Genomic DNA, 15,609 nt, shown 5'->3' on the forward strand with positions numbered 1-15,609 from the left:
CACGCCTCTGGAACTCTCTCCCTGACCATGTCAGAGACTGTCGGACAATATCAAAATTCAAATTTAAATTAAAAAATCACATTCTAGTTCATGGAATTGCTTGTTGAACACCTGTCAGGTTGCGCAACTTCGGCTTAACCCATGACATATAGTAAATATTGTAACTATGCTGTTGTAAAATTGACAATTAACATGTATTTATTATTATTATTATTATTATTATTATTATTATTATTATTATTATCATCATCATCATCATTATCAGTTATCACTATCATCATTGCTATCTCTGTTTTTCTTTCTTTTTTTTTTTCTTGTATTAGCTCGATGAGTGCTCTATAGTGTTCTTTTAACCCTGTTGACCCTCTATTAGGGCTTTAATTTAATTTGTATTATTTTCATCAGCGTCTGTATTTATATGTGTTATCTGGTGGGATGGAAGAGAAGGCCTTATGGCCTTAATCCTGTCAGATTAAATAAATAAATAATGTTAGGGAAAACACAAGATTTCTACTTGAAGCAAGTAATGAGATAGGTCTGGAAGTAAGTCCTGAAAAAACGAAGTATATGATTATATCTCGTGATCAATGGAAATGGAAATATAAAAATGGGAAATTTATCCTTTGAAGAGATGGAAAAATTGAAATATCTTGGAGCAACAGTAACCAATATAAATGACACTCAGGAGGAAATTAAACGCAGAATAAATATGGGAAATGCCTGTTATTATTCGGTTGAGAAACTTTTGTCACCCAGTCTGCTCTCAAAAAACCTGAAAGTTAGAATTTATAAAACAATTATATTACCTGTTGTTCTGTATGGTTGTGAAACTTGAACTCTCAGTTTGAGAAAAAGGTTCTTAGGAAAATATTTGGGGCTAAGAGGGATGAAGTTACAGGAGAATGGAGAAAGTTACACAACACAGAACTGCACACATTGTATTCTTCACCTGACATAATTAGGAACATTAAATTCAGACGTTTGAGATGGACAGAGCATGTAGCATGTATCGGCGAATCCAGAAATGCATATAGAGTGTTAGATGGGTGGCTCGAGGGAAAAAGACTTTTGGGGAGGCCGAGATGTAGCTGGAAGGATAATATTAAAATGGATTTGAGAGAGGTGGGAAATGATGAAAGGGACTGGATTAATCTTGCTCAGGATAGGGACCGGGCTTATGTGAGGGCAGCAATGAACCTCCAGGTTCCTTAAAAGCCGTTTATAAACTGTAAGTAAGTAAGTAATTACCTATAATACATATCTAATTATTGATATGTATGGTGAACAATACATTTACACAAAGAATAAAATATTGATGGTACTGGACTCTCTAGTGATTTCCATAAAGATAACTTTGTGAAATAAAATGAAATGGCAATGAACTTGACAGAGGAAGAGGAAATATACAGAGAGTTCCTATGCAGACTGGTACCAGGTAGTAATGTTCTGTCGGCTTAATGATGGTAGTGCAATACACTTGTCTTGACAAAGCTAAGTGACAAGGAGTGGAGTGGGACTAGTCTGCATAGGGAAGTGTGCAAGGACTTGTCCATATGCTGACATACGACTGTTCATTGACAGACAACAGATTTTGTTAGATAGAGCTTGGAGTGGGACTGGTCTGATAGGAACTCTCTGTACGTTATTTGTGAGTAAGTGAAAGTAAATACTTTTATTTTGACCAATACATCTACCTCTAGGGCCAAAACAACAACTCTTTTCAAAAATCGTGGTATTAAAATTACTTCATTCATTATAGTCCATATAAACTGATGATCATTAGTACAGAAATAGTGGAATATGAGATAAGAAACTGAAGTGATCAACAAAAATCTGCCCTTAAACACCATCTTTTTCACTACAAATCCCATTCAGACCCACTGGAATTTGAATCTTTACTTATTTTCAGTGCATGTCAACTAAAAACCAGTGCATACTGTAATTTCTGTAATGGGGTTTCCCTTGCCCTAAACAATTCGCTGACTATGGTCCGTCCCAGAAATCTGTGGAGTAACTTCGCGCATATGGGAGCGGAGTCTCTCTGTGCCAAAGTGTATTGCGGGCAGCATCAGCTCGAGTCCCCTAAGTGGTAAGATACTCGTAGTAGAAGGTAGGGTAGAGTTCACATAGAAATTATCCCCTCCTGCAAGTGACTGCTCGCTTTGTTCAAGCAATACCTCCCACCAGAGCAGTCATTGGCCCTATCCCTCCCACATACCACTTGCGCAGAGGTCTTGTTTCGTCTTTCTACTCCACAGATTCCTGGGACGGACCATAGATTCTCTGCTAATCACTGTGTTCCAGTGACATCTGTGCTACTGTTAAAAACTTCTGCTAAACAAGGTGAAAATAGACACCAAGTACGATACAGAAACCTTTTTTTGTTCCAAATACTGTCCATTTTAAAGAAAGGGCATTCAATGGCCATACACTCTGTGTATATATATATATATATATATATATTTTTTTTTTTTTTTTTTTTTCTGAAAGTTAAAAAGAAGGATAGGAATCAGGGATAGACAAAAATCCAAAATTTTCAGGCGCCAGCCCCTTTTTTTCGGTAGCCATCACATTTTACCTACACATCCAATGAGAAAACAATTCGAACTAAAAGATACAATTGCTAAAATATACTGTATTAAATAATATTATTATTAATTAATAAAACACATCAGACACTCGAACTTTCCTACGACTGCTTTTGTTAACATTATGTTATCAGTCTCAGCAAGATAAAAAAAGATGAAGTCTTAAAAAATTTTGAACTCAATAAACTCAGGAGCCACAAAAACTTTTAGGTGCTATGGTGAGGCAGGCCCAGGATTTGTCTACCCCTGATAGGAATAATGGTAAACAGTTATAAATATAAAATACAACTATATGTATGCTTACATCGTATGCTTTTCATTTTTTTAAAGATGTACATTATTTTGACTGTACACATAAATACATTTTTATTGTGTCTTTTAAAACACTGCAATATCAGACAGTTTATAATGGCAACTGTTATTTAGGCATGTCACACACTGAACAAGGGGACTATAAGGAGAACACTGAAGGTTCGAGGATCAGGATCAAGGTTAGTTTATATGGAATATTTGGCTCAACATGCACATGTAGGCTGCCAATAAAAAAAATAAATAAAGGAACGCTTAGAAGTTACTCTTGACTTCAATTTGCATACTAAATTTTTTGTTACATTTACTTTCTCTTTTTCTTTTCATTTCTTTTCTTCAAAAAATTTGCGTTTTACAAAATTAAAGAAATTATTTAATATTTATGTATAAAATGTAACATTGGAAAAACAACGTCTAAATTAACTCATACGTTGAAAACTGCAGTTTTGTTTTTTCTGAAAGAAAAAAAAGTAAAAATACGATATCAAATGTGGCCTTCACTATGTTAGAGGTCCGGTCAGTTGCATCAGGGGTGGTAAGTACACGTTCACAACTGTAGAGGACAGTTCAACAAGAAATTACACCTCAAAATGGAGGGGAAGAGAAACACATACAACATGACAGCACCTGTCCTTCATAAACTTTCCTACATATTACAATTACTGAGTTCACATATCGGAATGTCCATTGTGCTCTGTGATGTCAGCTTCAAAAATTAAACAAACTGTTTTGTAAAATAATATGCCACTGGTACTATATTATCATTCTGATTTTTCTCACTATATTGAAAATTATTGATCACAGTATAGTGTTACTGTAAACAGACAGTATTCACATCAGTATCCAGTCTGCCTTGAGTACAAAATATACTCAAAAGAAACTTGATTTGTTATCTTTGGTACAATTGTAACCCCCACCCAACTATAGCAATTACTTTTACAAGAAAATATAATTTCAAATTAAGAAACTGGAAGCCAAAATGATATACCTGCCCATTCGTACTGAATAGACTTGGCAGTGGTTCATTCAATCACAATTCTACTCGTCTGCTGTCTGAATGTTCACACCTTAGCATCATTAGGGGATGTGACAATGTCATCTCCACTACCGTATGTTAAATGTAGAAAATTCTGAAAATGAAACTCACATCTCTGTGTAGGAGAAGGGAGGGGGGATACTTAAATATTTCAACTTTCCTCAAATGGAAACAACAACAAACGAGTATTGTCCATGCACTAGAAATGAGGGACATGCAGCATTAGTCTACATTCCCCTCCAATGCTGTGTAAAAGACCATTTAAGTTTATACGATCAGCTTTCACGCATCTAATTGGCCCCCAAAGACAAAAAATCCTACGCCAGTTAATATTTTACTCATGTCTAAGGGAACCTTCAATGAAGGAAAGTTTCGAGGCAACCAGCACACAGTATTATGAGAAATGCCTAATGGCACCGATGACTAGTTTCCAGTTTTGACATGACTTGCAGCCATTATGAAACTGAAAGCATTTCCTCGACTTACACGACATGATGTGCTGGTCCCTCTAGCCCTTCATTCCTCACCTTTGTTTTTCCAAAGTTAAAGATGACTGAGGAACTATTCATTGTTCATGCACTCACTCGAGTCTCACTCATGCGAAAATCTATGAGTCTGCTCCAGGGAACACTAGCAGAGTGACCCACGCTCGTCTTCTGCTGTTCCGGTGTGTTCTTACTGGCAGCTGCAGAGGGTCGCACTTGAGCTACAGACTGGCTTCAGGATAACTGAACAGCGTGACGGGGAAGTGCTTGATGTGTGTCTGCCACTGTGCAGACAACTGGAAGAACTTGACTCCCGACCATTCTGTTCCATCAATGCTCACTGGAACATCCACACAAGGATAATCAGTCAGACAAAATAACTGTGGGGCAGGTTTGTTTCTTATTGTTTTATTAGGCTTTCATGGAAGAGTCTCCATAGTTTAATAGAATTGGCTGCCATACTTTCATGAAGAACGTGAATAATCAACATTACATAAAGCCAGTCTCAATACCCTCAAAGACATTACTCTAGTACTCGTTTATAAAAGCGCCATTCCATTGAGGCAACAGTAAACAACTTGTAGCATGTTACCATACACGTCTTCTATTGCCACCTGTTTTTGATGCGAGACTTCAAACATAGGTGGAGCTCCGGGGGGGGGGGGGAACCACCTAATGAACCTGTAGACTTCCTACAATGCTATATGTAAATTGTAAGAAATGTCTCGAATATATACAAAATTCAAAAATATTCAGTAAATAACCTTATTTCTCTTCTTACACGATATCTGGTTATGCATGAAGACTAATACTTGATCATAAGAGTATAACTCGGATATTTTGGGCAAATTCGGCTTTTCTCCTCTGCTAAGCAGACTACTTTCCATCCATCAGAGCTGATAAATTATTGATGTATTTAAGAACATGGTTCCTTTCTAGAGGCTCTATTGTTATAATGATTCTAAGTACTCTTACCAAATAAGTTTCAAAAAGTCAGCTGGTCTAGTTTTGTATATTTTTTCTTAATCTTAACTTTTAAACCTATGTTTATATCAAGGTGTCTATCCAAATAATTTAAAGAATACAATAGTAATTTCAATTTATATATCAGGAGATAAAAGCAACATGAATAATTACAGACCCATTTCACATATATCAAACTTGGCTAAAATTCTAGAAAAATTGATTAAACATAGACTAGTTAATTATTTATAAAATCATAATATTTTATGCAGTAATCAATACAATAATAAATGAACCAAATGTTTTTAGGTATATTTTCTGAGGCTGATAATGCTATTGTGTAGACCTACTGCAAATATAACAAATATAACATACAATATGTAGTTTCAGGTCACAAAATTTGCAGCATGGGGGACACCACTAATGAAATTCTCTAGCTCCACCTATGCTTCAAATCGTGTCATAAATTTAATGTGGCATGGAAACTTGTCACCCATTGTGGCATGCACCTTGTTGCATTTATTTTGAGCATGTGGCTAAAATAAAATCCACTAAATAAACACAGTAGTGTTTGTCATGCCTCTGGAAACTATAGTGATAGTTGCATATTTAGTCACAGCCTTTGATAGAAGAAAGCTGAAGTGGTGAAGATAAATATTATTGGAGGTCAAGAATTTCGGGATGAATTAAAAAAAAAATGGTTGCTAACAATAAAGCTTTATTAAAAATTTTACGCAAATAAACATTCGTTATCTCATGAAACCAAATCCATGTGTGTTCCATAGCTTACAGAAAGAACCATATGGTGGGAATAAGTTAGCTAACTACAAGTGGAAGTGTAGCTGGGGAGGGAAGCTTCTCAGTCCACTTTCTTCTTCCCCTAATGCGCAGGGGAGGTTTCATGAGATAACGAATGACCTATACTGTAAACAATATTTTGATTGTTCCACAATTCTGGAATTACATTCATCTTCAATAAACATATACAGGTAGTTGTTTCAATATTCCATTCCATTTTGTATGATACAAGTCACACTGATTCGAATGTCAGATAACTGATGATATCATTCAACAAACTTGTTGAATCTTAATATACACAATTTATTTTTCAGTCAAAAACTTATAATATGACTGCGTTCGTAGTGTAGAGTCAAAGAGTGTATGTGTTTTGAAATTGAGTTGTGTGTTGAGAATATCGTTGGGGTGTGTACGATATTCTCAACACACAACTCAATTTCAAAACACATACACTCTTTGACTCTACACTACGAACGCACCCTCACAGGAAACAAGAGGCGCCAAGACCAACAATGACCAGTTCTGAAGATGACCCAAAATAGGTCGAAACATGTTAACAAGGTACGTTAAAATTTAACACAAGAAAGTTCTTATCATACATATTCCGAAAGGAAGAGAATTTTATGTTCATACATTTAATAAGAGATGTGAAACTTTGAGAATTTCATCGTTTGTATGGAGAATTAAGGGCATTTCCAGATAGATATTTGGAGTATAATTGCATGCCTATTACAATTTTCGACTATTTTCTAAATAAAAATAAGGAGCGACTACAGAATCAAGCCATGAAATTCCAGAGAACTATCACTATTGCACAATGGCTAATCATTACATTAAGATAAAATGATTTTAAGTTAAAGACACAGGATCATGCATTCTTCGAGCAATGATACAGGTAGGCTATACTGCATATAAATTAAATTAAATAAGAATAGTCCTATGAATCCTTAAATTTTTGTGTTGATGGAATTAAGTCGCATTAAGGGTGCATCTTACATGGCAAAAAAAACACATGTTTATACTTACAAAAATTTAACATTAGAAATGAACAGTTTTCAATATTTTTCATTTTATTCATATTTGGTTTATATCATTTAAAACTTCTTACAATAGTGTGCTGTGCAATTTTAATTTTTCCATTGCACTTATAATTATTACTTTTCATATGCAGCAGAAGAAACATTAAAAATTGTACTCCGGACAACTGAAATGCTCTCTTGCCGTTACTTTATTAACAGGATATCGAACTACTCAAGTTTCAGCATCTTCTCTTCATCAATTCGTCTGATTTGCGTTTTCGAGCCCTTGGATTTGGTGTTGAGGCATTCGAAGACATATTCGTGTGAAGTGATACATTATCATCGCTGACAATTGTCGCCACTTTCCCCCAAATCAGGGCTGTTTGGAGTCGATGGGATCTCCTGGAAGGAAGGATTCCCTACAGTCCTACCAGAAAGGACGAAGTCCTTCATAAACATCGTCAGGTCGAAAAACGCCCATAACAATGTAGCGATTCAAGAGCTTCGGAACCGCTTCGTATCTTTGGGAGCTTCTGGAGTTCCTTCTGAAATTTATCTTTTAAGTTCTACCACTTATTTTTGCCATGTCTTCTGAAATACAATGCAATAATGAATATTTAATGAATTAGTGATTAAAATATTAATATATTCTAATATTAAGTCTACTACGTTAAAATGAAGAAGAATTTAAGGTAAATTTCTAACATTACTCTTTCTTGTAGGTTTATAACCACAGGGACATCATTGCGATCACTGGCATTTTCCTTCAGGATAGAGAAATCTACAGCAATTATAATGGCAAGAGAAACGCGTGAGGTAATCTAGAATGAACTGATTAAAGAATTTATACCACAACCAAATAAAGAAAAATTAAACAAAATAGTAAGTGAACACTATGAACGTTGTGGATCCCTAATTCCTTCGTAATAAACGACGAAATCATGGTCAGATAAAGGGTCTCGATAAATTCGGTTCAGCTATTTTAATTTACGTACTATTACTGCAGAGTATTGCTGGCGCAGACAAAAAATTTTAACCAATGATTTGGTGGAAAGAGAGAACCAGAGTGATGGAGGCATTTTCACAACTTTACACTTCTCAATTTGTTGGAGACCAACGATGTGCCTGAACTATCGAACTCACATGTAAAGGTATCACTTGTACTTATTGGAGATGAAACCTACCCTCCAAAACTTTATCTTATGAGGCAATATCTAGTGAGAGAACTAACGCCTAGAAGGGAAAATTTTAATTAACGTTTATCTAGTGTTCGAAAAATAATATGTGGATGTGCTTTCGCAATATTGCGTGCTATGTGGCGATTATGAATAGGAATATTGACACAAATATGAAAAGAGCCAGCACATATTATCTTCCATTTGAGAAAAAGAACCTTTGGGGAGACCGAGATGTAGATGGGAGGATAATATTAAATGGATTTGAGGGAGGTGAGATATGATGATAGAGACTGGATTAATCTTCCACAGGATAGGGACTGAAGGTGGGCTTATGTCAGGGCGGCAATGAACCTGCGGGTTCTGGTTCCTTAAAAGCCATTTGTAAGTAAGTATTTGAGAAAAAGATTGCGACAAACAATGATCTGCATTAACATGAAACGGCTTTACAAATTGACAGGAACTGATGATGTGCAAACTCATTAGAACTCAGATCACAGGAATAATAGTTGCAGTGAATTTGCTAAACAAATAAGGATAACTTCACTGATTATTTCAATCATTCGCAGATGTTAATATAACATTATAATTTGTACTTAATAGATTGTGCTTTTTCATAACAAGAGTGTCAATATTCTTGTATGAGATTGTATTGTTTTAATCGTACCGGTATTTCTTTGCATTAACGATGGTTAATTGTAACAATAGACACATTTAAATCATATAATTGTACCTTTATTTCGGAGTTGGAATATGTTTAATACTGTACGCAGTACTGAGTGTCTGTCCCGACAATATTCTATGAAGTACGATGATGATGATGATAATAATAATAATAATCACACGGCATATTATAAAAATATTATTCGCATTCAGTAAAATGTCTGTCTATATATTCCTCGTCATGGACAGGTTTTTGAAGTTCTTCTCCCTGTCATTCCACAGGAATTTTCGGGTTTTCACTTCTTAAATGAGAACTTCTTTCTCATTCCTTGACAATTCATAACTTGCAATTGTGAGCGGCGCCGCTAAAATCTCAAACAAGGGTGAGTGGCCAGCGGCGTGTAGCGTTGTCCTTGAACCAACTTCCCCTCCAAAATGCCGCTCCGCTCACACTATAGCCAGCTGCATTTGTTAACATGCGTTTGTAATTCATCCACGCCACCACTCAACGTGCCGCGCTGCTTGCACTGTAGCTGAAGCCTAAAAAACCGCAGTACAGGAGAACTTCTTTATTCACTACAAATGAGGCACCTAGTTCCATAAGGACCTAAAACACAGGATGGCAATTTTTGAGTTATTGCCATTTTTGCATGCTATTTCCAAATAATGTTCACTCTGTGAACCAACAGTACATGTTCTTTACTGCCTAGCTGAAATATAAAATAAATAAGAATCACCTTCCTCGAAACTTGTATGAAATTTAATTCCAGGAAGACACAAAGCACAATGTGTGTATTTTGAATTTCATTTGTCTCCAGCACTGCCAACATAACCATGAAATGATAAAATTTACTTCTTGTCATGAACCGCAATTCCACTTCAAAGTGGATTATGATCTTCAAGTTCCATGGGAAGTAGTTAGTTTGGTGGTGAACAATATGCGAGATCGTCCTATGGTGATAAAAGAAATATTCTCAAATGAGTTGGAAAACCTTCCTATAAAATATCCATATGCAAGGCAGATTTCAAAATCAAGCTGAGAGATCTTATGAAACTGTTGGAGTTCATGCCTGAGAAGGAAAAGATCTTTTTTCATAATCTGTAACCAGTTGTGAATGATCCTGATGTTGATGTTGTACAGGTAATAAGTAGGGCTATGAAAAAGGAGTAGTTAAAGCTAGTGATGGTACCGAGTATAGCTCCGGTGGGTGGAATGGGGTGAATTTCCCCTACAACTTGATGTAAGCAGCGACTATAGCTGTGGCGGGTGGAATGGGGTGAATTTCCCCTACAACTTGACGTAAGCAGCGACTGTATTGCTGCTTACGTCAAGTTGTAGGGGAAATTCACCCCATTCCACCTGCCGCAGCTATACTCGGTACCATCACTAGCTTTAACTGCTCCCTTTTCATAGCCCTAGTAATAAGACATGTTACTAAATTACCTGAGTTACTAAAACTATTGTAGCTTTCTTTTCCTAACACATTTCTACTTCATTAAAAAAATTCGTAACTCACACTGAAAATTCATATTTACATAAAACTGAAATTGAAATGACATACATTTTTCATAATGAAACATGTAAGTTACCATACTCACAATTTTTCTTTAAATATTAGGGTATTCTCTCAGCAACTTTTTTATCGAATTTCTACATTTTATGTCTGATAATTTGTAAATATATCAAGTTTCACAAAACTCAATTTTTCAACAAACTATTGTTTTGTGCCTTGAGCCCTTATGGAACTAGGCGCCTCAAATGCAATGAGTCTGCAGGGGATTTGAATCTCAAATTTCCCTGCAGAGGGCCTGTAATCTGACAACTGCCAGAGCTAAATAAGTAAACAAATAATATGTTCAAAATCTCACACTTTCCAAACACATAAAATTACAGAAGCATAGTGATTCCAGACATGTGCTGAGTTGAGCATGGATTGACTTACTCATGTTCTGTGCAAACAAACAATGCCGAGTAATGATAGTACCGGTAATTCTTTATTTATCTATTTATTCTTTTTTTTTTAACTTGGTTATTTAACAAGGCTGTATCAACTACGAGGTTATTTAACGTCAATGGAATTAGTGATAGTGAGATGATATTTGGCGAGATGAGGCCGAGGATTCGCCATAGATTACCTGACATTTGCCTTATGGTAGGGAAAACCTCGGAAAAAACCAACCAGATAATCAACCCAAGCGGGAATCGAACCTACGCCCGAATGCAACTCCAGATCGGCAGGAAAGTGCCTTAGCCGACAGAGCTACGCCGGTGGCTAATTCTTTATTTAACAATCCCTTAAAACTGAAGTATTTTTAGTTACCAAGATGTTGATAAGATGATAATGGTGTAATTATGGAAACCTATTGGTTAAATGAGATATAGTGGATCTCTCCCAAAATGTACGAGTATTCAACACACAAGAAGCAAGTCAGTAATTTACTAAAGCTATAATTATAAACGTAGAATAATGCATTAATGAATGAATGAATCAAATACAAGAGAAGATTAGCTTAGTGTTACCTTTGAGAGGAACGCTATGGGTTTTGGCTGAACAGATCAGTCTTGACACTCCTTCAACTAACTGACTTTTAGGCTCGCTTTCCTTCTCTTTTTCCTTCTTCTTTCCCAGGCGCATAACTGAAAACAAACAGAGACAATAGAACCAATAAAAATAAATTGCTAGCATTAAGCAATGGATTTCCATACCTACAGTTTTAAATATATTATTTTTCATGTGATACATTGTGTTGAATACGCAAGATGTCATTACATGATCTAAAGTTATACAAGAGTGTATCATGGAACAGCAGAACTGTTTCCAGAGATTTATTAAAAAACCTGTTTTAGTCATAATTTCCCTGATCTGCTACAAAAAATGTTTGTCACGATTTCCATGAATGTGTTATGGAACACATTTTAGTTACAATTTTCACGGATATGCTATAGATGAATGGTAGTCAACTGAGGTATATTGGTGCGCGGGCAGAGTTCTGGAGCAAGTGCATTGCAGAAGCAAGCAGCACAGCAGTACAAGTCAAGGTCTTCTGAGTGACTGTGGAGCATAGGCGGAGAGAGAACCATTTCCTTGGGGGGGGGGGGGGCAGAGCAAAACCATAGAATCCCGATATAACGAGGTTATGGGGGATATCAATTACTTACTCCTCTGTTATAGTTTAACCGTGGTACAGTATATCGGAATATGATCATTTAATAAAAGTATTTTTGGGGTGCATGTTTCTTATAGTGTTACATCCATATCCACGATGTTTCGGACTGAGTTGTATAGGGCTTCAACTGTAGGTCTACTACAAATTATAATAGGGCATAAACATAGACAGAGTTATGGGTGGGTATGTGGGAACACTGCCCCCCCCCTAAATTTGTCTGAACTCTTTTTTTTCTATTAACATTACAAAATGTTGAATTCAAAAGACTTTTCTTACTTTTGTTTATGAATGGGATATTATTTGTAAATGCTACCAACGTACCATCTGCCTGGAAAATGGCTGTTTTCACAAAAAATCTTTGGACTATAGTTGTTTTATGAAAACTACTGAAAATTTTCACTCCTTTTACATGGGACTATGGTGTTTTTTTCACTAACACTTAATTCAGTAGATGGCCGCTGCAGACTTCTAACACAGGAGTACACGCTGCTACGAAAGAAACATTACAGTGCTTCCATTCCTCAAACGAGGCATAGAAATTCTTAAAACATTCAGAAATTTAAAATAAATATTATAGTCTAGACACATGATCTGAAGACATTAATTCATCAATTTAAGCACAGAAACTTAATCATAAACAAAAGCAAGAAAAGTCTTTTGCATTCAATATTTTCTAATGTTAATAGAAAAAAAAAGAGAGTTCAGACAAGTTTGGAGGGCAGTGCCCCCCCCCCCCCCCAAAACTTCGCCTATGCTGTGGCAGTTCGACGGTTTCATAATCTGCAAACATATCAGGTGCAGAAACTAGATGTAATCGTAGGTCTTCTACACCTCCTATATTTATCCCAGTCTGGGAAGAAATGTATTTGTTTGTGAACTGTGATGAAATGACTAAATGTCTAGTTTGTGGAAAGGTTCTCCATAGCATAAAAAAGTTCAACTTGCAAAGACACTATTCGCATCATGCTAATGAATATGACAAGTTTGAAGGAGAAGAGCATGTGGCCATATTAAAGGCCTTGAAGTAGTGTCAGTCTACAGAAACAGATCAAAACCCCTAAAAACTGGCGGATCATAATTTTAGCAAATCAGCTGTGTGTCCAAGTAACAAGCTTTCACTTCTGATAGTAAGAAAGTTACGGCCTTTAAACTTATATTGTCACTTTGGGAATGTCAGTTAAAGGATAAGAACCTCGGATATTTCTCAAAACTAAGAACAGTTCACACTTCCGTAACGACCGTAAATATGCGCAAATACTAGAACAAAATCAGGAATTGCACTCAAGATTCCAGGATTTGGAAAGTCTTGAATGTATTTTTGAAATATTCGCGACTCCATATTCCATGGAGGTTCACCGTGCTTTAACTGAATTGCAGTTGGAACACTCGAATCTACAATGTGACAGGGAATTGAAGGAGAAATTTGCAACCAAGAGACGTTTGTGTCCCTTTTATAACAATCTTCCACAGGTCCGATTTCCACGATTGCACAGTCATGCACTCGAATCTTGTGCTTATTTAGGTCAACATACATTTGCGCAGGGGCGTATTTTGCGGACTACCGGGGCTACCGGTGGTAGCCCAAGGAAATTACAAAAGAAAAAGTTTATAATATAACATAATGTAACAATTTTTTATTATTAGTTTTACCACAGTAATTAAAATTAAAGTAATTGTTAGATTTATATGCGCTCTCTGCTCTCGAAAAGAAACAAGTTGTCAAGGCGGCATCGCTGGAGAAACCGCTTGCTACGTGAGGTAGCCTGTGACCATACCGCGCACGCTGTCCTTCGCACAACTGCCCATCCCCTGCTCTCTTCTGTTTCCATCGTGGAGTGTAGGTCGGGTGAGTTGCCGCTCTCGTGATCGGTTTCTTCGCAGGTGCGAAGCAACAATACGCTTAGCATGCTAGCTCATGAATGTAATTGTGTTCTTGCAGTGCAGTATTTTAAATTTGTGATTTGTTCGAGTGTCTAAGAGTTATATTAATTGTGAATTATTAAGTTTTTAATTTCCCAATTAAGTGATACTGTGAAAAATATGGCAGAACAAGTTTCTGGAGAGGTTTGTGTTGAAAATGACTGTGTAATAGAAGGTTTATTAAGTGCCTTATAACCGTCGTACATACAACGAGGCAGTTGAAATTGTGAAAATGGAAAGACCAACTCCTGAGTTAAATTTGTCCATGGACGTAAAAGAAAAACAGCGTGAGTACACACGCCATTTCACTTCAACATCATATGGTAAGTGGAATTGGTTGTGTGGTACTTCTAAACTGTCTAAACTATTTTGCTGGACATGTTTGTTATTTAGCCGCGAAACTAATGTGTGGTCAAAAGAGGGTTTTTTAATATCAACTCCCTTCGAACGGCAGTCCTAAAACACGACAAATCAAAAGCTCATATTTGTAGTAGCATGAACTTTGCAAACTTTGGGAAGACAAGAATTGATTTACAGCTAGATAAGCAAAAAGCTCTACATATCAACCAACACAATGCTCCTGTGGAAAAAAAATCGGGAGATTTTACTGTGTCTTATTAAAGCAGTCTGCTTTCTAGGAAAACAAGAATTGGCTTTTCGGGATCATAATGAGCGTGTGGAATCAGACAATAGAGGAAATTATATCGAATATTTAAGTTCCTTAAGTGAATTTGACCATTTACTGGCCAATCATCTTGAGAGTTCAACAGTATTTCGTGGTACTTCTCCCGCAATTCATAATGACAATATTTGCTATAAGTGGGGTTATGATAAAGAACATAAAATCTGAAATAGAAGAAGCACCTTTTGCGGCCATTATTGTTGATGAAACAAGTGACTGCTCTAATCAGAGTCAATTGTCCACTGTTTTAAGATACGTCGATAGTACTGCCAATGTTCAAGAACGGTTTATAGGATTCACAAATGTCAGTTTGGGCAAAACTGCTGCTGCTTGGTTTCAGCATGTGGAAGGTGTTATAGCAGAATACAATGTCGGCAATAAGTTAATTGCACAGACATACGATGGTGCTTCAGTTATGGCGGGAAATATTAATGGCTTAAAAACAAAAGTTCAAGGAAAGTATCCTCAAGCACTATTTGTCCATTGTTACAGCCATGTTCTCAATTTAGTTTTGCAACAAACTACTTCATCCATCCCAGAATGCCGCATTTTTTTTTCAAAACACTGTCGGGTTTAGCTGCATTTTTCTCATCATCTCCTAAAAGATCAGAAAAACTCAAGAATTTATGAAAAAGAAACTCCCAAAAGTAGCACCAACTAGATGCAATTTTACATCTCGGCTTGTAAATACAGTAAAGGAATACAGAGAACAACTGACTCCTTTCTTTGAAAATATCATTTGTAATGACTCTGAAGAAAACTGGGTTGATGATGTAATTGTGCAGGCTCAAGGATATTTGTAT

The 15,609-nt window shown here is 36.2% G+C and overlaps 1 protein-coding gene and 1 pseudogene across 5 annotated transcripts in view; both read right to left on the bottom strand.

Annotated features, from left to right (window-relative positions):
- Positions 1–2,883: 2,883 nt before the first annotated feature.
- Positions 2,884–15,609, bottom strand: part of KrT95D (phosphofurin acidic cluster sorting protein KrT95D) — a 1,059,178-nt gene continuing 1,046,452 nt past the window's right edge. For all 5 annotated transcript variants that reach the window (XM_069825465.1, XM_069825491.1, XM_069825473.1 and 2 more), the window contains 2 exons: positions 11,558–11,674; positions 2,884–4,758 (listed from right to left, as the gene is read on the bottom strand). In XM_069825465.1, the coding sequence (XP_069681566.1) occupies positions 4,640–4,758; positions 11,558–11,674 (236 nt within the window). In that variant the 3' untranslated portion in view covers positions 2,884–4,639. The remainder of the gene's footprint in view (positions 4,759–11,557; positions 11,675–15,609) is intronic.
- On the bottom strand, positions 4,765–9,637 carry LOC138708832 (uncharacterized; annotated as a pseudogene).

The sequence above is a fragment of the Periplaneta americana genome, chromosome 1, assembly GCF_040183065.1.
Source record: "Periplaneta americana isolate PAMFEO1 chromosome 1, P.americana_PAMFEO1_priV1, whole genome shotgun sequence".
NCBI lineage: Eukaryota > Metazoa > Arthropoda > Insecta > Blattodea > Blattidae > Periplaneta > Periplaneta americana.